This window comes from Podarcis pityusensis (assembly GCF_964106645.2).
Source record: "Podarcis pityusensis genome assembly, chromosome: 11".
NCBI lineage: Eukaryota > Metazoa > Chordata > Lepidosauria > Squamata > Lacertidae > Podarcis > Podarcis pityusensis.
Genome location: NC_138036.1, coordinates 43,093,876 through 43,118,506, shown reverse-complemented (window position 1 = coordinate 43,118,506; position 24,631 = coordinate 43,093,876). Strand labels below are relative to the sequence as shown.

The following is a 24,631-nucleotide window of genomic DNA, read 5'->3' as shown; positions in this document are numbered from 1 at the left end:
CAAGAACATGGGCAGCTGTTTGTGGCTCTGGGAAGATAATTTGATTTTTCCAGGCTTGGATAAAACTTTGATAAAAGTTATTATTTGCATTGAAAGTTTTCTTGTTTGTTTGGTGCTGGGAATCAGGTAAAATAGGTTCATGCGTTGTGTTTATGTGACTCTTGCTCACCCCCGTTGTTTTATTCAGGGGTTTTTTCTAGGAAAGATTCAAAGTGGACATGGTTTGCCCAGGACTCATCTGCGTGGTTTAAGATGTCGTATTTCTATCTCTTCAACTTAACTAGATCATGAAAGCAATACAGATGAGTATGAGAAAATATTAAACTACTTCGAGGACTCGCTACTTTAGCAGATGGTTGCCAATTCTACATCAGTGGTAGATTACTACATCAAAGTGTATTTCAAAAATGTTTGATTGTAGTATATTTGTGTGCTATGCTTGAAAGGTCAACCTGTCATTCTCTGCCTTTGTGGTTGATCAGAGCTCAGAATGGCAGGTTCAGAGCGCTGTAAAAGGCGCATTTGTTCCGACAGCCTTTTTAAAATTTATATAACAGATGCTCTTAACTGAGGCTTTTAATTGAATCTCTGCTATGGTATTGAGGTTTTTCCATTATAGGGAAGTAATGCAACTTTCATCAAAGAAAACAGTGGTGCTTGACCAGCATTTGCGGATGGATTGATGTTGTAATTTGTGTTGTTAAAGAACATACATGGTACCAAGCTGAGCGTGTCTATAATGTACACATGTGGATGGAGATAAGCAAGTAATGATTTTTGTGCACGCTTTCAGTTGCGGTTGTAAACTTCAGGTTTTATGTGCATTATGTTTCAGGTTGCATGTGGGCTTTTCATGTTTCCTACCCAGTAGCATATAAGCTCTTTAGAATGCACAAAGTAGAAGGGCTTTGAATAATCACAGCCTCCCAAAACAACTGCTTTAGCTAAACATCCAGTTATTTGCAAGATATTGACTAAGAATTGATCTGATTTAAGCAAGTGCTCCTATTACTGGGGGGAAGTGCAGGTGCACTTTTAAAAATTCTATCTGGCTTAGGAATAGTGCTGTTTTGTATTCTGCGATTCATCTAAGCACAGAAAAAGTACGGAATTTGGTACTGCGTATAACTTTTTTGGGACGCGGATGGCGCTGTGGGTAAAACCTCAGCGCCTAGGACTTGCCGATCGCATGGTCGGCAGTTCGAATCCCTGCGGCAGGGTGAGCTCCCGTCGTTCGGTCCCAGCTCCTGCCCACCTAGCAGTTCGAAAGCACCCTTAAGTGCAAGTAGATAAATAGGTACCGCTTTATAGCGGGAAGGTAAATGGCGTTTCCGTGTGCTGCTCTGGCGCTGGTTCGCTGGAGCAGCTTCGTCACGCTGGCCACGTGACCCGGAAGTGTCTGCGGACAGCGCTGGCTCCTGGCCTCTAGAATGAGATGAGCGCACAACCCTAGAGTCTGTCAAGACTGGCCCGTACGGGCAGGGGTACCTTTACCTTTACCTATAATTTTTTTTAAAAAGTTTTTAAGCATCTGGACCGTTTCTTTAATTTGATTGTGGATCATCTGGAGACAATAATGTTGGTTTTATTGGGGGGGGGGACTGAATTGGGGATTTTAATATGCCCCCCCTTGCAAATTAGGATAGTTTGCATCAGATAAATTTCTGATACCATAGAGCAGTGTTTCCCAAACTTGGGTCTCCAGCTGTTTTTGGACTATAGTTCCCATTATCGCATGACCACTGGTCCTGCTAGCTAGAGATGAAGGGAGCTGTAGTCCCTAGAACAAAGGCAATCAATGTGGTGGCCTGTTTTGCCATGAGACAAAAGGGGAAGTGTCGTCCTACCTGAGGCAGCTGTTTCCCTTTGCCTCACTGGTGGACCAGTCCAGATGTTTTGGACTAGCAACTACCATAATCCTCTACCATTATCCTTGATGGTTGTGGCTGATGGGAGGTTGTGACTGATATGGAGAGCATCGCGTTGGCTACCCCTGACCTAGAGAATGTTCTAATTTCACCTGTTTATTTAGTAAACAACGATAAACCTTTTGAAACTGCCAAGCTTTCCTAATGCTGTATTTGCAATGGACATCCATTCATAGAATCATAGAATTCATTGTTACTAATGAACTTGTGAAACAGGAAAATTACCATGCCAAAAAAAAAAAAGGCACAAGAATATTTTTCACAGCATTTGCAGTCCCACATCACTGTCTAGAGAAGTGTATTTTTGGATAGCCTGCATAAAAGAAATAGAGACTCACAGGAAGATTTCCAGGGAAGAGACAGGACGCTGCTCCTTGTCCTGCCAATGACAATAAGAAGCAGAACTAGTTTGGCAAAATAAGTACTGTATAGGGAAACTATCCTTAATTTATGTACCTCACAGAATTTTTATCCCCCAGGCACACAAAGCCTTATTTTCATCTCTCCTGATATATGTCTAAGGAAGACAGAGCATAATGTTTATGTGTGGTGCTTAACTGTAGTGGATCAGTTGTAAAGAAATTTTACAGGCTCTCAAAAGAGGCTGGATAGTTGATGCTACTATAAAGAGAAAGCAGGGAAGGAATTGGTGTACATACTTCAGGAATTGGACACAGGGTGGACTTCCAAGAAAAGTGAGTCACCTTCTCTTACTGAAAATGTGAACTGGGTGGAGCCGTGCAGATTCTGGTCCTACAGTCATTGTTCTCCTTTGTACTGTGTGTTGGCAAAGGCAAGTTTTAAGAAAACATTTTTTTTTTTTTTAAGATCACTTCACACATTTTATTGTGTTCAAATTTTCCATGCTGTGAGTAGAGTTCACTTACAGTATGTAGTCTGAGGAAGTGGGGGAGTGTAAAGACTGAACACTTGAGAGAGGTGCTTAGAATAACCCTACAATATAGTCTAAAAATGAAGCTGTGAGGCAGCCCCCTACCCCTAACAAGAACATTCCTCAGGTTGTAGTGAAGCTCAGTCTACTTAAATTGTCCACTTAAGCTTCCTCCCAGCCTAAATCTGGTGCTCAATTGCATGCAGAAGTGTTGCACTCTGTTGACTTCTGTAGAGGTATGTTGAATATTTCAAAAATCCAATTAAGTACTGTTTTCATATGAAATAAGAATGCCTTGGCTGCTGCTATATTTTCTTTTGTCCGTGGGTGCGAAAAGGTTTGGGTTGGTGCACAATCACAGCTACCATTGCTTTAAAGAATGCACATGTTAGCTGTTTTTGAGAGGTGCTGGCTTACCTTAGAGTAAGCCCCATAGAATCCAATGGGACTTCTGTTGGCAGACATGCATAGGATTGCTCTAACTCTCGAGTATCTCTCTCCCTCCCTCTCTCTCTCTCTCTCTCTCTATATATATATATATATATACAATTAAAAAAACCCTCAGTGCTGTTTCTTTTCAGGACATGAGGATCTAAAGAACAAGATGGAAATTGTAAAATTCTTTGTCAAGCCAACAATCTCAAAAGCTTTTTGCTATACTGATTGCTACTTTATTCATACGGATCTCTTTGATCATCATTTCAAGCTCTCTTAACCTAGCATCTTTTCTCTTTAGAATGTCTAGCGGATAACTCCATTGGAGCACATTAATATATATATTTTTCCTCCTAAAAAGTAAGGGGAAATGTGTGTGCGTGTTATGGAGTGAATGCAGGCTGCGCCACTTTCGCTGAAGCCAGCAGAGCAAGAGCGAGAGTGAGAGCTGTGCAGCGCCTCTTGTTCTGCTGGCTTCCCAGCAAAGCGGGAGGAGGAACAGAAGGGAGCCCTTATGGAGCCCCTTCCGTTCCTCCTCCCACTTCACTGAAGAGGCGATGCGCAGCTATCGCTCTTGCTCTGCTGGCTTCAGCGATAACTGCGCAGCTTGCTCTGGCTTTTCAGGGAGGTGGGAGAAGCGACGGAGGGCAGCCCGTCAGTCCCTTCTCCCACCTCCTGGAAAAGCCAGCAAGAGCCGCTCTATCTTTGAAGAGCCGCGCCGAGCGAGCGTGTCCGCTGCTCTTGCTGGCTTTTCTTTTTCTCATCCTCTAAAAACTAGGTGCGTCTTAAGGTTGGGTGCATCTTATAGAGCGAAAAATACAGCACTTTAGCAAACTAAACCAGTGGTATAGCTCAGAAAATTGAAAACTTTGCCTCTGTAACTTTTACACGTAGGATAATGGCTTTCGGTTGGGGCAAAATGCTTCCCGTAGTTGTTCATACAGATCTCAGTTGTTTTTGGTTCTTAACTAAAAAGCTAGCTAGCGATCCAGCTGTTGTTAATAATTTTAGTGTTGAAGTAGGAAAATATCCTTTGAGAGGAGTGGTTCTTTTCTTCATTTTTATGGAAAAACCCTTTCACTGCGATTGCTTCATTTTAAAGGACAAAAGCCCATTGCTATTTCCACAGCAGGGAGACAGATTATGATTATGGCCATAGTGCTGCGTATTGGTAAGATACTCCTTTCATCCTTGTGGGAAGCAATCAAAATAAGCAATTCCAATTTCAGGAAGGGCAATTGCTGTTCTGTGGATAGTTTGTTATGTAATCCGGTTGATATGCCCAAGTGAATTCCTTTAAGTTAAAACAAAAGGTTCTAATTTTCTGTGCTAGGTATTCATATTTCTATACTTAAAGCGGCGTAAACGATCAGGCAAGAGAAGATGAACTTCATGGCTTTATTGGCATTGCAAACAAGATGCTGTGGTATGTGTGTGTGCGCAAGAAGGGGCAAGAGAAGCTGGAGGGGTGCATTTTTGTGCTAAAAAGAAGGGAGGTGGTTATTTTGTTGTGCTCGCATCCTTAAGCCCAGTGTACTTCCTGGAGCAGACACCATGACTTGAAGACCTATCAATTCAAGCAGTAAAAGAGAGAAAACACAAGGGGAGGAGTTGAGACATCGTCTGTGAAATCATGTAAAGGAAGGTCACTGTACATGTTCTCCTGTCAGCATGAGAACCACTTACCCACATGGGTGTGGAGGTACTTAAATGAACCAACTGTTTGGGTAGGGCTTGACTGCATGTGTCTAACGGGTAGAAAAGTTTGGATTTGATATCCCGCGTTATCACTACCCAAAGGAGTCTCAAAGCGGCTAACATTCTCCTTTCCCTTCCTCCCGCACAACAAACACTCTGTGAGGTGAGTGGGGCTGAGAGACTTCAAAGAAGTGTGACTAGCCCAAGGTCACCCAGCAGCTGCATGTGGAGGAGCGGAGACGCAAACCCACTACACCACACTGGCTCTAGCAACCCCACATCTATTTTTGTATCCAGAGATGTAGATGTGTGTGTCTTTTGCATTGTTAATATTACTTACCTTTAAATGAATTCAATGGATTTTATTGATAATGTTAATATTTCTGGTAAACCACTTAGAAACTACAATTAGATTTGTTGAATGAATAAAATCTAAAGGGTACTGGATAGTACCCAGTTGGTACCACTCCACTGACTAAACGCACCTGCCAATATGATGGATTTCATGTGTTATTAAAAAGGGGGAAGGAGAAGGCTAAAATACATAAAAGCTGGCATACCAAGAATCTGAGAAACTTAACAGATGTCACTAATAATTGCACTGCACAAAAATGATACATTTTAAGGAATGAAAAGGATAAAAAGAATAATCTAAGGAAAACATAATTTTTACATTCTTACAAGAGAGGACACAAAAAACCTGCTCTGTTTCTCTGGGAAGTGTTTTGCCATTCTACCTCATTTTCTGAGGTCCAACAGATACCAGATAATTTGAGAATAAAATGGACGGACTAATTTTGGCAGATTAATAAACAGTTAATAAACGGTTTGGTGGCATGAAATATTGGAAAAGGGAAACTTATACCAACTGTGAAGCAGGTTAACTTGGGCAGAGACATGACATTTTAAGTAGATTTAGTATTTCAAGTGTGCCAGAGTGGCCAGGAAACTGATTGAAGTGCAGTTAGTGTAATGGGATTTCCCACCCTTATATTTTACTTTTCCATTTTATTTTCCAAGGCACTGATGTCTGAGGCTTACTTTCTGTTGAGAGTTACTGTACTCTGGACAGAGCACGGCCTTTATGAGAGACCTGTAGCTTGCAGCTTTTCCTTTCAAAATACTTGCAAGTGGTAATCAGGAAAGGATTAGACCAGTACTAATGGAAAAACTCAATGAAACACACATGTTGGTTCTTCATAACTGATGTGCCTGTTGTAAGGATTTAAACCCCTTTTCTCCGTGGGTAGTAGTGTCTTTAATTGGCAGAGATCTTCTCTTACTGTGACCACTTCTCCATTCATACCTTGTGGACATCCCACTTCAGGAAGAACAGGGATATACATGGTCACTGAACTGAATATATGGAGGTTCTCTTGAATTTCATTAGAATGAAAACCAATTCTTACTAACAAGCGAAAAACATTGTTTTGGTGAATACATGTGATTGCTATCTGTGGGCCCCGCCTCCATCAGAAACCTAATGTTCTTTTCCTAGAAGTGTAAGCCATTGACACTGGCACATATGCTGTTGATACATGTGTTGGAATATTGCTCAAATTACATTGTTGAGTGCTTAGACAGAACTCGATAAAATTTACAAGCTGAATACCTACTCTTGTACATGACTATGAAGAGTGCAATCTTAAATTACATTGGCAATACAGTATGAGCAATTTCAAATATGGATACTTCATAATTAACATTGATTTGTGTTTAACTCTATTTCTAATGAACTGTTAATGATAAATATTAATTAAATTGAATCAAAACAGGTAGCATCTTATGCATCTTGGACTTTGATATTTGTTAAACGTTCATAATGCATATAGTACATAATGATGAAAACTGAATTCCTTAATTGACTTGTCTTTATATTTATGTAGCATACTTTAAGGAAAAGCTATTTTCCCTTCAGCAGATGGCTCTCTCAGGACCTGGCTCTTCATGATGATTAATGGTTGCCTTTCAGATACTAAGGTGCTTTCTTCAGTCAAACATCTATTTCCCTTTGTCTACACCACTCCTATGTTTTTACTTTCTGCGTTCAAATAAGATTTCGGTGCTATCTGGTTAGGTCCAGTGACACGATCTCGGGTGAAGGTCACCACTTCAGTTATTAGGCTCGGGAAAAGGTTTGGAACCTGATGAATGAATAGGAAAACACACCTGAATGTAGGCCCAAATACTATGATTATATGGTCAGATAAGAGGGATAAGATGTCTTCTTTCTGTTGATGCAGACTTACAGTAAGGCTGAGCTTAAAACCAGGAAGTGAGATTTGTCAGGATCTGGAAGACCTGGGGAGTCTTTAGGACACTAGCAGTAAAATAGTTGTGGTTTCCTCCAGAGGGAAGCTGTTTTTCTTATAGTAAGTCCATAACAAACCAGATGAAAAGGAAGCTCTGTGTTTCATAATGTACTGGGACATCCTATAAGCAAAGGCGCAGCTAGTTAATTTTAGACCTTGGACTTAATGGTCTTATGGCACATACACTGCTTTAGATGTACTACTACTTCAGTCCTGGAGGGCAAAATTAACAATTCTCTTGTCTGCCATTTCCCTGCCATTCCATGCTTTGCAGCTGGATCAGGAACAGGAATAAATGTACAGTTCTTCCATTGAAGAGATGTAGAAAGTGGATCCCTCCAAGGATCAGTATTGGGACCTGTGCTTCTTAACTTGTGTGTTAATGATCTAGAGGTGAGCAGTGAGGTGGCGAAGTTTTGCTGACACGAAATAGTTCAGGGTGGTTTAAACAAAAAGGGATTGCGAAGAGCTCCAAAAGGTTTTATCCAAATTGGGTCAATGGGCAGTGGTGAATGTGATTTAATGTATTTAAGCATAAATACAAGGGGTAAAAAAAAATCACAAATTTTACATGTATCCTATCAAGGTCTGGACAGATAAGGACTGATCAAGAATGAGACTTTGGGATTGTAGTGGATAGGCCTACGAAGTGCAGATGTTGTGAAAGAGGTGAATTTCATGGTTTCTTTCTGTAGATACGTTGAACTGCTGCTACATGCAACTTATGCAAATAGCTTAGGTTTGTCAGCATTCCATAGAAATAGGGCATGGAAGGTAAACGGCGTTTCCGTGCGCTGCTGTGGTTCGCCAGAAGCATCTTAGTCACGCTGGCCACATGACCCGGAAGCTGTACGCTGGCTCCCTTGGCCAATAAAGCGAGATGAGTGCCGCAACCCCAGAGTCAGTCACAATTGGACCTAATGGTCAGGGGTCCCTTTACCTTTACATACAAGTATCTCTGTTTAGGGTGGTGATGGTCAGTATCTGTTTTTCGTCAAAGTTCTACTGAAGTAGTAATTTAAAAACAAATTCTAGCAGATGTTAATACTATATTTTTTTTAATTAAAATAAAATTAGAGTTATGGCGATTTAATTTTCCATCCAGCATGTGCCTTTTTCATAGGAGATTGATAGTCTACAGGAAATTAAAGCGTGCAATTCCTTTGCGTAAGATAAGTCCATGTACTGATACTCTCACCCTATCATTTGACTCTAGCAAAAGGAGGGACACACCCATGTTTATGACTTTTTATAAAGCATTATGATGCTACTTGCTGCTGGGTGTGTGTGACAGCCTTATTTTAGAAGTAATATATGATGCTGACCTTATTGCTTTTTGTGTATTTTGCAACTTGCTGCAATTGTTTATTAGCTAGGCAGCACACATAGGACAGTGTATAATATACCAAATAAAATATCTTACTTTGCTTTCCCTATACTTTGTATTTTTCTCTCCCTGTGAATTCCAAGATAAATAGTGCAATTAGATGCTACAATTTTATGCATTTGGTATTGTATTTTGATGATTGCGTTATTTTGGTTTCTGTATGCTTAAAGGCTCACGACCAAGTAAGAACTTGGTTTGTTTGATTTTGAGAAGTATGTTTTTCATTTGTACTGAAATCAAAGCACACAAGGGGTGGCTTCAAGACCACCATGTATTTTTAAAACCATTTGCTCTTGCCTTTTTTTGGTGCACAGAAAAGTACTTACCGTAGCTCATGTGAAACATGTTTGGAGAAACTTCTTGTAAAGAAAGGTGAAGAAACCTTTATAAACCAGTAAATCAAATCAACTGGATCTCTGAACACCACACACACATACACACCAGCAGTCTATCAAAATAACGTTTAGGTTTTCAGAGCTGCTTTCTGTAGGAATTGGGGTTTTGAACGGAAGGCAGATTTCACACTGTTTCCTGCTTTCGAGTGCTTGCTTACCTCGCAAGTCATTAAAATAATAATAATTGTGTTTTAAGTCTTTGGCTTCCTGTGAAGAAAGCAGCACCGAAGCACTTGGAAATTCCAGTAAGATCTGCCCTAAATACTTGTTAAATTTTTATTTGGAAGCTTCCTTCTGAATCACAAAAGGGGAAGTTCATTTAATGGGGAAATAAAGAACTTGCATCAAGGTCACCTAGGTGGCTTCTCCCTTTGCTTTATTTGGTTTGCTTTGCACTTTGGAACACAGCAACTTGCAATTAGCACACAGAATTCTAGAAAGGACGCCTGCAATTCCAAAGTGAGCTTTCTGTAGCATATGTGCTGCTTTCCTTCCTTCCTCCCCCCTCCCCATTCTCTCAGTCCCTCCTCCCTTTCGTACCGCCTCTTCCATGCACCCTGTAGCCAGCAGCAAGACAGCTGTGTTTGATCATAAACCACTTACAACTCCAGGCTCCCTTGGAAAGGGGAAACTTTGGAGCGAGCAGCTCGGTTACGTCTTGTGTCCTGTTCTGTCCTCCACCTCCCGATCGGATCTAACCAGCGCTCTTTGAGTGGGTTTGGATGCTGCGAGTGCCTATGGGGCTCCCAATTTTTTTTCAGATGCGCTGAACTCATTTGGGAGATGCTTCCCCCCCCCCGCCACGATCTAGCTGCGAGGGGAGAATGAAGACATAAGACGGAAGCCCAGCTCTCCCAGGCAGTTTTTAGTAGCCAGGAGAGAGATCGTTACGGCTCGTCTGCACTCCTGTCTGGCCGTGCACTCTGCAGTGTTTAAATGAGTATCTTGCAGCATTGGATTGTTTGTGAAACGGCAACCAGCCCCCCCCCCTTTTTTTTTGCCTCTTTAGGAGAACGCTGTGCATTGTTAATTATTTTTTAAGGCTATCTAAATGTTGAGTGAAAATGGCTGTCTAGAGCAAAATGTGCAAGACAGGAAAAGCTCAGAGACGGAGGGGGTGTTGAATCTTCTGGAGCAGAGCTTGGAAACCTTAAAATCCATAGAAAGCAGCCAAGCCCTGGAAAGTCTAATCATGAATTCTGGAGTTGCCATGAAATATGGAAATGACTCCTCCGCAGAACTGAAGGAGGTAAGCTGCTTTAAATGTCCTTGTGTGTGTTTTTTCACGCTTCTTGGGTTTTGTTTTCCGAATAGAGTGTCTCCCTTTTTGGGGGGGGGGCAGGGGAGGGTTATCCACTCTGGAAGGCAATGCAATTAAACATTAATGGGTGAATGTGCCCTTGTTCAAACTTGCAGTGCTGCCCAGGAAATGATGTGAGATTTGAATTGTAAGGATTACGTGGTAAAGGGCAAACCGATTGCAACTGTACAGAGGTCCGCCTCTCTCCCCCCCCCCCCAACTTGGCATCCTGCTGCAAGGAATCCTTTCCCCCACCTCCGGAGTGCAGCATTTTCAACACAGCATTCCTTTCTGCAGTAGGTAAAACAAGCAGAGTGAGATCCCCGTTGAAATCAAGCAGATGGCAGCTAATTTAGAATGGGGGAAATAAAATAAAATATTAAGACAGCAGCTTCAGCAAGAAATCATGTGACACAGTTGATTTGTATTAAGGCACACTTGGTTTAAATGCATACAATTTTACCTGGTGGTGGAAGAAATAAGTCCTGATAAGTGTTTCTTGTTTTTTCTTCTTGCTGGGCCAGTATTGCATTGTTTATCTTAAGTTGTTCCAAATTTGTATTCTATTTTCTGTCAGATTTCTGAGTGCATGCCAATATTTTATGACTAAGACTAAAATCTTGTGCGCGCTTATTCAGGAGTAAGTACCATTGAAGTATCCGAGACTTATTTCCAAGTCAACCTTCACACTATGCTGCACGTCATTGTAACTCTCCAGATCTGATGGCTACTAAAATGCCACGGGGCATATCACTGTCTCTCAGAAATGCTTTAAAATCTGTCACAGAGTACAGATTTTTAATGCCATATCAAAAATCATTTAAATGGTCAGTTTTGGATATGCAGTCTTGATTTGTTTTATTGCTTGTTTGCTTTATAGCTTCTTCATATAGCATATTCTGCAGGAAGATGAAAGCTACATGGGTTATGTTTATTTATAGAGTTAGTATTTCTGGCTTTTGTGCAGTTAGAAAAGGCATCAGACATAAACCTGAAATGCAAGGGACAAATTGGCATCCTGGCAAGGCTGGACAAAGGGATAAGAAATTGGTCTGGGAGGTGGAGGAGAGGGTGGCCAAGATTCAGTCAGTGGTGCTTCCATATTTTATTTGTAAGCCTATATTGTAAGAGAAATGAATAATTGCCTTGGATGATAACTGAGAGTTCAGTGTAAAGACACCAGACACCTTTTTTTCCTAAGTGATGGGAATCTGCTTCAGAATTCTTTGCCAAAACTCTTAATTCTGCCCAGCACTGCTGTTATATGGAATACAGCATTCTGGTTGGTTGAGTGCTTAGTTCTGTCTTGGTGTGACCTGAAGGCACATCCTGTTTAGACTGAATGGCTTGACACCTATTGCAAGTTAAAAAAACAGAATAAAAACTGCATCTTGGCATCAGTATAGTAGCAGTTGTGGACAACACTCAAGCCTGACCTTCATCATGAGTAAATGACTCAATGAATGAACTCCTAAAAACTTGCCATAATTCGGATGGGTCTCTTGCACTGTAATCCTAAACACATTTGTATATTGTATCAAACTAATTTCTAAGGATCCATTTTTACATTACCTGAGCGCTGTGGTTTCTTTCTGTTAATCCATTACATATTACTTTGGTCCACCCGTGTACAGAAGTAGACCAACGACATGGTTACTTTTCATTCTGTTATTCTCATTGGCATTCTTAGGATGATGGTTGTGCAGCCTGGTCTTCATAAATTGTGTCCGCCATGGTGACACTGACAGTGGCTTGTGCTGTTGCAGATGGGAACAGAATGTTATGCTTGGCAAGCAAGACAGCTATCTAACTTTGCCTAGCCTAACAGGTAGTATCCCTTAAAATACAAAATGTGTGCATGGTTACACTGATTCATTGGCTCCTGCACATTCCAGTGCCTTGGAGTGCCCTGTGGGTTTTTGGCACAGGCTGTGACCCTGCTACTGCCCCTGGCACAGATACTGCCAGCTAAGGCAGCTTTAGAAATGAATGCTGAGAACACTAGTACCAGAGTTGGGACTTAAAGCCAAGGTTGAGCTCTCCAGCAATACATTTCTGGGGCAGTAGACCAGGTGGTTGTTTGGATTTTGGCTGGCTTTGAATGTGTGTGCGAGTTTTTTACAGCAACAATATTGTATCTATATTCTGTGTTTATTGGTACTTGCTTGGCAAATGAATGCTTTTGAGTTTCATTATTGATAGGAAGACAATGCCTTTGAATCCATTGGAGAAAATACTTAACATTTTCATGTTCTTATGTTGCTGTATGTTAAATAATACTCTAACCAGAAAGCTGCAGTAGCACAAGTGTAATACTTTCATTAGGATTAACATGTACAGTATGTGTTTAAAATCATGAGCAAGCTTTCTGATTTTTATTTAGCCACCCCAATATATTTTTTCATAGTGTTGAGTATCTGTGCAGGGATGATGGTTTCTCCCAGGAATTCAATACTGGAGACGAATGTCTAGGATTATATATGGAAGTCATGATCTGTGCTGCTTCCCACATTTTTTAGTAATTGAATATGTTGCAAATAATTCATGAACACAAAGCTGGCTCCCTTGGCTCTAAACTTCACTGATTTATGAATGCCGTACTAATGTTAAGCTTGTGTGCGTCTGTTTTTGTTTTGCTCGATGTCTTTTGTGTGGTTTATTGAAATATGTGAGGTGCTTTATCATAATGGCTGTTGTATCTCCTTTCCTCCTGCTTCTCCTTAACCCTTCTGCTCTCTGTCATTTTCTCTCAGTTTCCTCCTGCTTCCACTCGCCTTGCCCAATGTGCTTGCTTTCTCGTGACATTTGATTACATCTACTTGGCCACCGGGAGACAGTAGTGTCATGGTCATTAAAGGAACTGGCTGTTGGCTGGACTTTTACTAGGATTATACAGTCCTACTGAGAGCGAGTTATTTTACAGCAATCCCACTATGTATACAAGTAGCCTGATTCACACATGAGATACACACAGGAGTTATTTGCTGGTTTAGCCTTTGGGGGCATACAGTTGTACCTTGGATCCCGAATGCCTTGTGAGTCGAACATTTTGGCTCCCGGACGCCGCAAACCTGGAAGTGAGTGTTCCGGTTTGCGAACATTCTTTGGAAACTGAACGTCCGACGTGACTTCTGATTGGCTGCAGGAGCTTCCTGTAGCCAATTGGAAGCCGCACTTTTGTTTCCAAACGTTTTGGAAGTCGAATGGACTTCTGGAACGGATTCCATTCGACTTCTGAGGTACCACTGTACTCCTGTCTCCTAGTATGGATGATTAGGAATGTCAATAGGCTCAACTAGGTTATAATCAACAAGTAGCTGGATGTCAGTATCGCTTTAATATGTCAAAAAGATATTTGCACAGCAATAAGAGTCACCAAGCAGATACAGAAAATGTGCATGGAGAAATCACAATGACCCTCAGAAACGGAGTCAAACCATTGGTCTTTCTAGCTCATCAATGTCTATGCTGAGTAGCAGTGGATTAACAGGATTTCAGATAAGGCTCTCTCCAATTTCTACCTGTGGATGGTGGAACATGGGACCTTCTGTATTCGAAGCAGATGTTCTGTCCTGAGTCGCGAGAAGACCTCTTGGACTATCTGGTTGGAGGAGCTTGAGCTGGAGGCTGATGATCCTTGGGAGGGACCCAGTGAGCTGGGGTGAGGATTGTGTCAGGGCCCCATGAGACTGTCAGGAGCTCAGCCTGCACTTGAGTAGGACCCTGGCAGAGACAAATGCCCGACTGGCATGTTCCCTCCCTTCTGGTCAATCGTTTGGGAGCTTCAAAAGCTTTCTTCTGCCCAAACATCACAGCAACCAATGCCAACCGACACCGGCACACTTAGGGATCCGCAGGGTTTGTGTAGTTGCGTAACAAACCTCAGCAACTCAGCATTTTGGCTAATCTACTTTATTTACATATAAACATACACGGAACACTGCAACATGGCTCCCTCTCTCTCTAGCATCAGACAGCAAAGAAAAAAAGAACAACGGACAATAGTCCCACTTCACGGAACACAGTAACACAAACACCCTGTCTTCGTCACTTCCCACTCTGAGGAGTCAAAACATATACCGTCATGTGAAAGACATCAATCCCATGACTGCAGTCACGGAGCAGGAATTCTAACAGAGACATCAGAACTGTCTGCAACAGGGCAGGGGTGGGAATGAAGCAGGAAAGGAATCTGATCCCAGGGAGGGACCTAATGGGTTACTGTTCAGTCATTCCATGCCAATCTCTCCTGCAGCTTTGGCTTTCAGCACCAAGCCTCCACCTACCAAGGAGACTCACTCTGGTTCTGAGCTGGTATTGTCTCTTCCTTGATTGCCTAGGACGCCGATGCCAGCTGGGCAATATCTGGTTTTCAACACTGTGATATATCACCAGCTAAACATTGTGATGTACTGATATATCACGATGTCTGAAATAAGGATGGAGCTATGTAGAGCCATTGGCTAGCTTCACAGTTTTGCCCACAACTGGATTTTTGCATCGCATACACACACATTGTGATCTGTGATATATTGCCAGGTCAAAAATTATGAAACCGATATCACAATATGGACTTCAAACCGGTTTTGGATGATAGATCCATATATCTCTCAACCCCAGCCCTGGCATGAACAGACAGCTCAAGCCCAACCTACCAGAAGCAATTCCCATTTGCTTGCGCAGTCCAAAGAAATGTTCCGCTTGCTGCGTTAAAGCCAGGTCTGCTCCAGGGGACATGTCAACCGTTGGATCAATGTCTTAGCTCACTTAGCTGTGCTATGCACTTTCTGTGCCTTTAACACTTGGCTTGATTATGTACCGTACTGTTTTAAGCATTAAAGTTTTTGGCAAAAACCATAATCTGATTTTGATTTCTTCATCCAGCGGGTATCAGGGCAAGTTCTACCACTCAACTATGGCCCTTTTCCAAAAAGGCTGGGCAGGGAAAATTAAAATATCAGTTTTGAAATTGATTTAAACAGCCCTACTATCTTGACTGATACATATTAATACAGAACATTTTCTGGGCATCGGTTTTAGAGTTCGGGTGAAGATCCAGTTGTATTCTTTTAATTGCAATTTTCCCCAAGAGGGAACTATGTTGAGAATAAAGGATGTTGTCTTTCTTTAAACAGCTTTCCCCTGTAATTGCTCCCTGCAATTCCCAAAGCTTTAAATAAACCCTATTTTGCTCTAAGGAATGAATGTGGCTTGTTAGAACGGCCAAAAGGTAAAACAAATCTTGTATCAGGACAGATAACATAAGGATGCTTTCAGCTCCAAAATATAATTTATTATCCCAACCTGAAGTTTCTGAACACTTTCCAGGACATGATGTTACTTGTTACAAGCGGTTTGGTGTATAGGCGAAGATCTGTAATGCATTAACTGGGAACAGGTTTTGTGTGAATTTCAGGTTGGAAATAGTGTGTCACGGGTGTATTGTTCCGTCCTTCATTTTGTACTGTTGAGCTTGTCTGTCCTGTTTTTCGTAGACAACAATATACTGTGTCAGGGCATTGTGTAAGTTTATAATTAGCCAAAGTTACACCAAAAGCTGAAGCAGCTTTGTGGTAGCCCCTATTATGAACTTATAGTGCAACGGAGGACACAAAAATGTTGTCGGATGAGAATCCAATTTTCCTAACAGTGTGATGCCTGTGAGCTTATAGGTATCCATATATAATTTGTATTGCAGGTTACTAAATCAGCACTACCTAGTGACCTTCCGCTTACGCTGTCAAGTACTTAAAAATATTATTTTGACATTGTGAAACATAACTTAAAAAATGAACGTCCCGAGCGACTTAAAAATCTTAGGAGTTCTGAAGGAATGTTTTATTTTATTAATAAATTTATATCCCATCCGTCCTCCCAGAGGATCTCAAGCAATAATTTATTTCATTTTATTTAATATAACTTTTGTACATCTCGATTGTGAGAAAAGGCCTCGGAGCAATTTAAATTTGAATCATCTTTAAAAATTCCAGCACAGATGCAGACTGCGAAAGATCTCTACTTAAATGGCTTTCTGAAAGATGGAGGTCTTCAATAGGTGCCCAAAGGACAATAGAGGCGGCATCTGTCTTAATGTTCAATAGGAGGGAATTCCAAAGAGTAGGTGCCATGACATGAAAGGCCAAATTCCAATATTGTGCAGAACAGACTTCCTGATAAGGTGTTAACTAAAGAAGGCCCTCTCCTGTAGAGTGCAGTGATTGATTGGGTGTATAAGAGGTGAGATGGTCTTGTAGATATCCTGGTCCCCAAGCTGCATTAGGGTTTTATATACCAGAACCAGCAATTTGAACTTAGCTCCGTAGATAATTGGCAGCCAGTGTGGTTCTTTCAACAGTGGAGTAACCTGGTAGCAATATTCTTCACCAATGAACAGTTGAGCTGTTGCATTTTGCATTTTGCATTAGCTGCAGCTTCTGGACCAATGTCAAGGGCAGCATCATGTAGAGCACATAGCAGCAATCCAATCTGGATTCCAGCGCCAATCAGATATCCCCAAGCCACTAAGTCAAGGTGTTCGATGTTAAACAGGGGAGTATGATTCCAATGAGTGCATAGCCGGGATTTCATTTCAGTCTGGCAATGAGGAAACACTTTGTCATTCCTTTCTGCACTGCTGGTGTAATTTCCCCTGGACCAGGCATCCCCAACCTGCGGCCCTCCAGATGTTTTGGCCTACAACTCCAATGATCCCTAGCTAACAGGACCAGTGGTCAGGGATGATGGGAACTGGAGGGCCGAAGGATGGGGATGCCCACCCTAGACCAAGTAGGGGAAGCCCATTCCGCAGTTCCTTCCCAAAGTTGCTCCAGTCCTCAGAAAAACTCTTTATCGTTGCTGCTATAGGGAGGTGGTGTAGCATTTTCTTTGGCTCCACATGCTGTTGGTGATGCAAGTAGAATGATATATTAGTCATGGAAACAATTGGGACTCTTGCCAAGTTGCTTATCTCTCTGCCTTTATGCCTTATCTGTATAAGAAAAGTTACTTTAATGAACAAAAAACAAAGATTGTACATTACTATCTCAAAACATACGTAAGGGATCACGCTGATGCTTTTCCACCTGTGGGTGTAGTAGATTTCAGAATATTAGTTATGTTATGTTTAAAAAATAGTATCTAGTAGATTCTGGAAAATAATATCTCTTTGAATTATAAAGTATAATTATCTTTTGGTAGGTTTGTTAAATTGAACTAGTTACTTTTACATTTTGGTTTTTAGGAACTTTCTTTTGACCGCTCTGGAGGAAATATCTGTTACTATCAATCTTAACATATGCTACCTAGTACCGTATTTACACAAATCTAATAAGCACTTCAGTTTTCAAAACCTTGGAACCAAAATTATTTGCTGGCACAATCAAATCTAATGCACAACCTAATTTTCACAATGTTGGCCAAAAAAGGTGCACATTACATTTGGCCAAAAAAGGTGCATATTACATTCAAGTAAAGACAGTATTATCATCTCCTAGTCAGTAAAGTGAATTATTGGTATCCATTAACAATGTGGCAGCCATCGGTGTTTCCTTGGTTGATTAAATATTTGACTCTAATAGATTTATCGAGAGGATGGAATCTTTTTTGGTAACTTCAGAACTTCAGAATTCCGATTGGAACATTCTACTGGCATTTTTCAGAATCTGCCATTATTTTCATTAATTTGCTTACAACATATTGCATGAACCCTCTCTATTATGGCAATAGTTAACCAATTCATACCAGTCATATCCAGGCACAGGACATTTTGTTGACTAAGGCAAAGGACAAGATCTCTCTCTCTTTCCCCTCTCCCTTCCATTTGCTAAAGCCACATGAGTTGACAGCTGAATCTTATTTCAATACCGGCTAAAGTATATTATCCTTCGCCATAGCTGAGGGCAGAAAGACAACTTACAGGGTGCAAGGCAGACCAGATCTGTCCTCTTAACAGAGAGAAACACATGAAGGGTTCAGGAGGAATATCTGGTGGGGCTGCCACTACAGCTCACTACCTAAGGCAGTGGCTGGCTGCCTTACTCTGCCCAGTGGTATTGTTGGCCCTGAATCTTGTAAAGGAAACACATATGGATGAAAGATGCTATGACTCATGGGTCTCCAACGTATTTGGGCACGTTTGCACGCCATAGAAACTGGAGCGTGAGCCACATACATGAAACAGCTTTCTCCTCCTTGGCTGCAGTTTATTGAAATCAGCTTCCATAGTGCAGTTAGCCTTGGAAAGAGCTGCATTCGGCTAAAGAGGAATTCTTTCAGTGGCCTGGGGATGGGACCCCTTGAGCACACAAAAGGCCTCTAAGGCTGCCTACGCAGTGGCGTAGCGGGGGGCAGGCACAGGGGCAGTTGCCCCGTGCGCAAAATTGTTAGGGACGCAAAATTTCAGCACCTGGTACTGCCTCAATACAGCTGTGCACTTCCGTCACTAGGCTTCGTTGAAAACGGCTTCTCCATGCGAACCGGGAAGGGACCTCTCCAGACAATGGAACAACTCTTCTTTTCTCATCTCTGCAGCTGCAATCTTCTGGGCGACACAGACTCCATTAGGCAGTTGAATGCGCATGTGTACTGCATCAGTTTCGCTCCCTTCCACCCCTCTGTGCAGCCCTGTGTGCTGACAGCCTACGCTACGCAACTGCCCTTGGGACCCATGTCCGTTACCCCTGTGCTGTGTAGAACTATGGTCCAATGTGACCATCAACAAAATTTGCATGTGTTCAGACACATGGATTTTAACTGAAGTGAGCAAATGACAGCGTTGAAGGAAATGGTAGTGGACTTAGAGCCAGCTGAAATTCAAATTGAGTTGACTTGGGCTGGGAAAAGAGAAATGAAAATGGAACTCTGTTTGTGGCTTTCACACAATTCTGTAATACATGCAGAGAATGTCAGCAAAGATTGCCGTCTGCCTTTGCTTCATGTTGTTGCAGATGCTTTGTTTGGTAGTTTGCTGAATGAATGAGGAATAGCTTGTCTTCATCTGTCCCTGTGTAGCTGAGCTCAGATAGTATTGCTCTGCTTTCGATGAAATGTAATATTAGCACTATTTATCCATTTTTAAATTGGCATCTTCAAGATGGCCCAGATAATGAATGATGGAAAAGTAGCAAACAGAGGGTTATCTAATTTTCAAAAAATGAATAGATGTAAGGGATGGTTTTTTTTATGGTGGAGCTCATGGACGGTAGCCAGGAAGTCTAGATATCAAAGTTAAGAGGAGACAATTTTTAAAAAACTACTTTAAATCAAACCATAATTATTCACAACTAAACAAATAATCTAATCTGCTTTATTTAAAAATGTGAACATTTTAGATGAATTGTGAATATAAACTATCTTTTTTAAATGGGTAGATGAGACATTTCTGGCACTCCTGTGTACTCTCCCACTGGTTGTAATTAAGTTTGGTAAGTAAATGATGCGTGGCAGATGTGTGTAACATCTTCTTGGTGACTTTTTTTTTAAAAAAATGAAAAGCAGCTGTGGGAAGCTGCCAGTTTGACCAGAGGATTGGTAGTTGAGAAGGGAGCACTAATCCCTTGACCTTTTGTGTTCAGAGTCTCAAATCTGCAGCTATTTTTTCACTTGCAGGACAAAACATAAGGATGTATTTGTTTTCCTTCCTAGTACAGAGGTTAGAAACATGGGGTCCAGGGGTTGAATACTGCCCTCCAAGTCATGCTGTCTGGCTCTCAAAACTTCTCCTTCATACCTTAAATGCTCCCCCCCCCCCAAAAAAAAGTGTGTGTGTGTCCAGGAATTCTGACAATGCTTGTTGCTTGTCTGGATAGAAGATAGAGTAGGGTATGAGGATTTGAAGAAACTAGTTCAGGAGTCGTCAACCTTTTTGCACTAGTGGGCACATTTAGTGGGCCCTGTATACCTGAAGGAGTGTCTTCACCCCCATCGTTCATCCTAGATACTGCGGTCCACCTCTGAGAGCCTTCTGGCAGTTCCCTCACTGCGAGAAGTGAAGTTACAGGGAACCAGGCAGAGGGCCTTCTCGGTAGTGGCGCCCGCCCTGTGGAACACCCTCCCATGAGATGTCAAACAGATAAACAACTAGGACTTTTAGGAGGCATCTGACGGCAGCCCTGTATTGAGAAGTTTTTAATGTTTGACGTTTTATTATGTTTTTATATGTGATGGAAGCTGCCAAGAGTGGCTAGGGCAACCCAGCTGGATAGGCGGGGTATAAAAAAATAAAAAAATATTATTATTATTTTCAGATTTTGAGCGAGTGGTGGGGGTGCCAATCACAAAAACACTGCCTTAGAGAGGACATGGAATAACACAAAACATTTCAATTTCAGGGGCTACTTTTTCCACTTAAAAAAAGAAGAGTTTTGGAAGATGGTTACAGGTGTCTGCCATGTACTTTGATCCTCCAAACAGCCCCCATGGATTGTTATATTGTGTGTGCTGCAATGTGAAAATCTAGATTACAGCATCAGTTTGGGGCCTTGGTATATATCTACCTTTTTCCTCTAGGCTTGGGCACACAAATAGGAAATAAGCCAAATTCACATCCATGAATTTGCCTGTAGTCTGGTTCATTGATAACATTTCTAGTATGCTATTCCTAGCGTGACAGACATACGGCATTTCTGGTGTATAAAACACATCACTTCAAAGAATGTTTACTTTCTGGATTTGTGTGAGCTGCTTATCAGTTGCACACAATGTTTGAGGCTTGCATGTCATTAAACTGAAGCACTATAAAAAGATTTCTCAAACACAGGGGCATTGTCAGTACAGATAATGCTGTTCTCAAGACCTCCTAATGAAAAAATGGCAGAGATTATGTAATTCATCTGTATGCTATTAAAATACTTGTGGCTAATAGCCAGGCACTAAGAAATGCACTATGGACTGCATAGTTAATAAGGCTGAACATGCGTTGCCTGAAAGTAACATGCCAGGCATAGTAGATTACCACAGCAAATCTATCCCTATACCTGTACAGCCAGAAATTCATTTCTTTAAGATTATTTACAGTGGAACATAATAAAAGATCCCGTAACCTTAGTTAGAAATCCAAGGGCACAATTTTTACGTGGTTAATTTTACTCAAAACTGTGCCACAGTTTTTGAAATCCTTTAAATGTTCATATATTTCTATGAGCTTCTGTGGGCTCAGTGCCAGCTTGCACCATGAGCTGGTGACTTTGCCGTGACACTGGAGAGATTAAGAAAAACCACTTGCTTGCTTGATGTTCATACATTGATATTATTAACTAGATTTTTGCTTATACAGTTCGGAAATAATTCACTCTGTTCGCTTCTTCAAAGTAGATTTAAATAATGGAGCATTAATTCTAATTTTCATTGGCTTGAAGGAGAAGAATTAAACCAGCTCAAATAAGGAGGGCAGAGATTAACATAGGTTTTTGACGACATTATATATAATTGGAATAAAATACAATAAAAAAACCCAACCTTTTGTTATTCTTAGCATTACTAAGCAGTATTATTCACTTACGAATATTCAGTAGGTAAGCTTCTAGTGTGAACATAACAGAAGTGGAGGTGTTTACTTGGAATTATGCCTGGGGATTTTGAAAATCACAATTTTGAGGAGACGGATGTTATTAATAAGAAAAATGTAAATGTCACTGTGTTAAATTGCCATCTTCTATGCTTGTTGTGTGTCTGAGGTTACCACTTAAAACACAGGCAATACTTGTCTTTTAATTACCTGTACTTCAGTTGTACATTTTAGGCTAATGTGCACATGGTAGGTACATGAAAACATTGTCCTGAGTGGTAGCCAGGATGCTCAACTATGCAGTGGAATGTTCTTCCTTCTTATTTTTTCCCCAAGGGTATTACGGAAAAAGTCAACATATTATGGGTGAAATGTCCTTGGTAGCCAAGGTGAGCTGCATTTGAGTAGTATTACCTGCAAAATCATTTCTACCACAGCTTGCTTACAAGTAGTAGCTGCTATTACACCCCTCCCTCCCCAAACCACCCCCTGCTGAACATTGGAGTTCACCAGTTTAGTCCATATTTTGATGTTATTTTATTGATGTTTGCTAATTTTAATTCTTTATTGTTAGCTGCTCAGAGATCAGCATGGTTGTTGGAAAAGTGGAGTGCAACCACAAAATCAAATATATCCCAGAGCCTCCCGAAGGGATTCTGGTTTTGAGGGGCTACGATGGGCAATGGCCCCCAGGCCTGGTGATCATCCTCTGAGGCCCTTCTTCGTGTGCCTCTTCAACAAGAGGTCCAGAGGGTGGCAGCATGAGAACAGGACTCCAGTGGTTCCTGTTTCTGGAATGCTCTCCCCATGGAGGGCTTCCTTGGCCCCTTCAATGTACAGGCATCCCTCTCACTTATGTAGGAGTTACATTCTGGGGCTCCGTGTGCGTAACTGAAATCACATGAAGTGGGGAGCACTCCATTTAACAGGGAGGGTGTGTGGGGAAAAGAGAGCAAGAGACTCATGTGCGCCACCACGGCTGCTGCATGGAAGTTGCTTGGGGGGCCACTGCCCAGCCTGTCCCAAGCCTTCCCTCACTTGGGGTCGCTGCCCCAAGCCTTCCCTCCAATCCCACCAATTGCAGTAAGCGAGCAGCTGAGAGCAACTTCTAAGCAGCAGCCCCAAGCAAGGCCTGGCAGTGGCCCCATGTGAGGGAAGGCTCAGGACAGGACAGGCAGCAGCCTTTGAAATGTGTTTGTGGGAGGGAGGTTATGGGCTTGTTTTGTTTTTGCTCTTGTTTTTTTATTATGTATTTTGTGTTTACATTTAGTATTTTTACGCTGTGAACCATGCTGTGATCTTCGGATGAAGGGCAGTATGGAAATTAATTAAATAAGTTATAATAGCCATTCCCTGAGCCTGGTTTTTGTGTGCAGTGTGCCTTAAGCGACGTAACATAACACAACAGTGTCTCCAGGGGTGCCTGGAGTGCAACAAAGCTGAACAAAACCAGTGAAAGCTGAAGGATTGGAGAGGTAAGGAAGAAAAAGAGCTTAGCGGTTGTCACAATTTCCTACCAGGTGCACTCTTGGCTGTTTTAATAAAAAAAAAAATGTCTTTAGTACATCCCTATAGATTCATTATTGTTTTGTCCTCTTACCTTTCATATTTGAGTACTCTGCTGCATTCCAATTCCTCCATATTTAGGCTCCTGATTGGGTATGTTTGTTTAAGAACTATGAAAGCTCATGCCATTGAGTTTCAATACCTATTCCTTTTGGAAGTCAAAGAAATACACTAATCGCCTTTCACGGATGAGCTGTTCTCTTAATCCCAGGAAATTGCTCTGAATTCCTGTTTTTTCTGTGTTATTGGTGGGTTTCATGGTAAATCCATTTTTCTGCGTAGAATAGATTGCATGAAAGCTAATAACTGATTCTAATCATGTATGGATAAGTTGCTCCATTCAGAGTGTCATACAGCAATATTCTTAGATTAATAAGTCTTCAGTTTGCATCAGAGTGATTGGCTTCAGACCTTTCTAGCCTCCTACACTATTAGCATCTATACACAGATGGCATATGCATAAAAGCAGCATTAATCATTGTGAACAAAAGGGTGATATAATTCCTAAATATGTTGTAGAAGACTAATTGAAGATGCTTAGGAATATCACAGAGTCTTGCGTTGATACCAATATCTAAAGACATGAAAACTTATTATTCATTTGAATCCTAGAATGAATTATCACAGCAAACCTTTTGTGAATGAGAACTGATAATCATGAATGCAAAATTAGTACTGTTTATCTCTGATTGTTAATGAATTTAATACGTTGTTTAGTATAGCAATATACCAGTGCAAGATTCCTCAGATTAATTTGAAGCAATTCCTTCTTCCTGCAACCTCATATGTCGCACTCCATGACATTTGGAAGTCCCTCCTGACCCTCTTGAGAGATTTTTTAATGGGGTACATGGGATGTAGGAGGGACAAGGGGAAAGGAAAAGATACACCCCATTTTTACTTCTGTAAAGTTTCTGTGTCATTTGCCTTCAGACAATTCCATGAGACCTGGAAATTTGAACTGCGTCTATTCTAGTACACCCATAGAATTTGTTGTTTGGGTTCCAGTTTGCAGTTGGGCATAGAAGCTGGCTTGCCTGATGGTGAGGCCCAGCAAGAGCAAGACTAGCAAGTGGGAGCAGTTATCTGATGAGAGGACTGACACCTCTCGTCTTACCCTCCCTCTCTTCTGCTGCCTCCTTGCCATAAACAGCAGTCTCTTGGTTCCTGGGCCCATTCTGTATCGGCTCCTTCTCTCATTTCTGAGTTGCTCCT

The 24,631-nt window shown here is 41.5% G+C and overlaps 1 protein-coding gene across 4 annotated transcripts in view; it reads left to right on the top strand.

Annotated features, from left to right (window-relative positions):
* The window catches only part of MCC (MCC regulator of WNT signaling pathway), a 206,757-nt gene that overhangs the window by 49,601 nt on the left and 132,525 nt on the right, over window positions 1-24,631 (top strand). The window contains exon 1 of one of the 4 annotated variants that reach the window (XM_080972407.1): window positions 9,616-10,296. The exons of the other annotated variants lie outside the window; for them this stretch is intronic. Within the exon in view, the coding sequence (XP_080828533.1) occupies window positions 10,099-10,296 (198 nt within the window). The 5' untranslated portion in view covers window positions 9,616-10,098. Of the gene's footprint in view, window positions 1-9,615; window positions 10,297-24,631 lie in introns of those variants that run through there. 4 annotated transcript variants of the gene reach the window in all.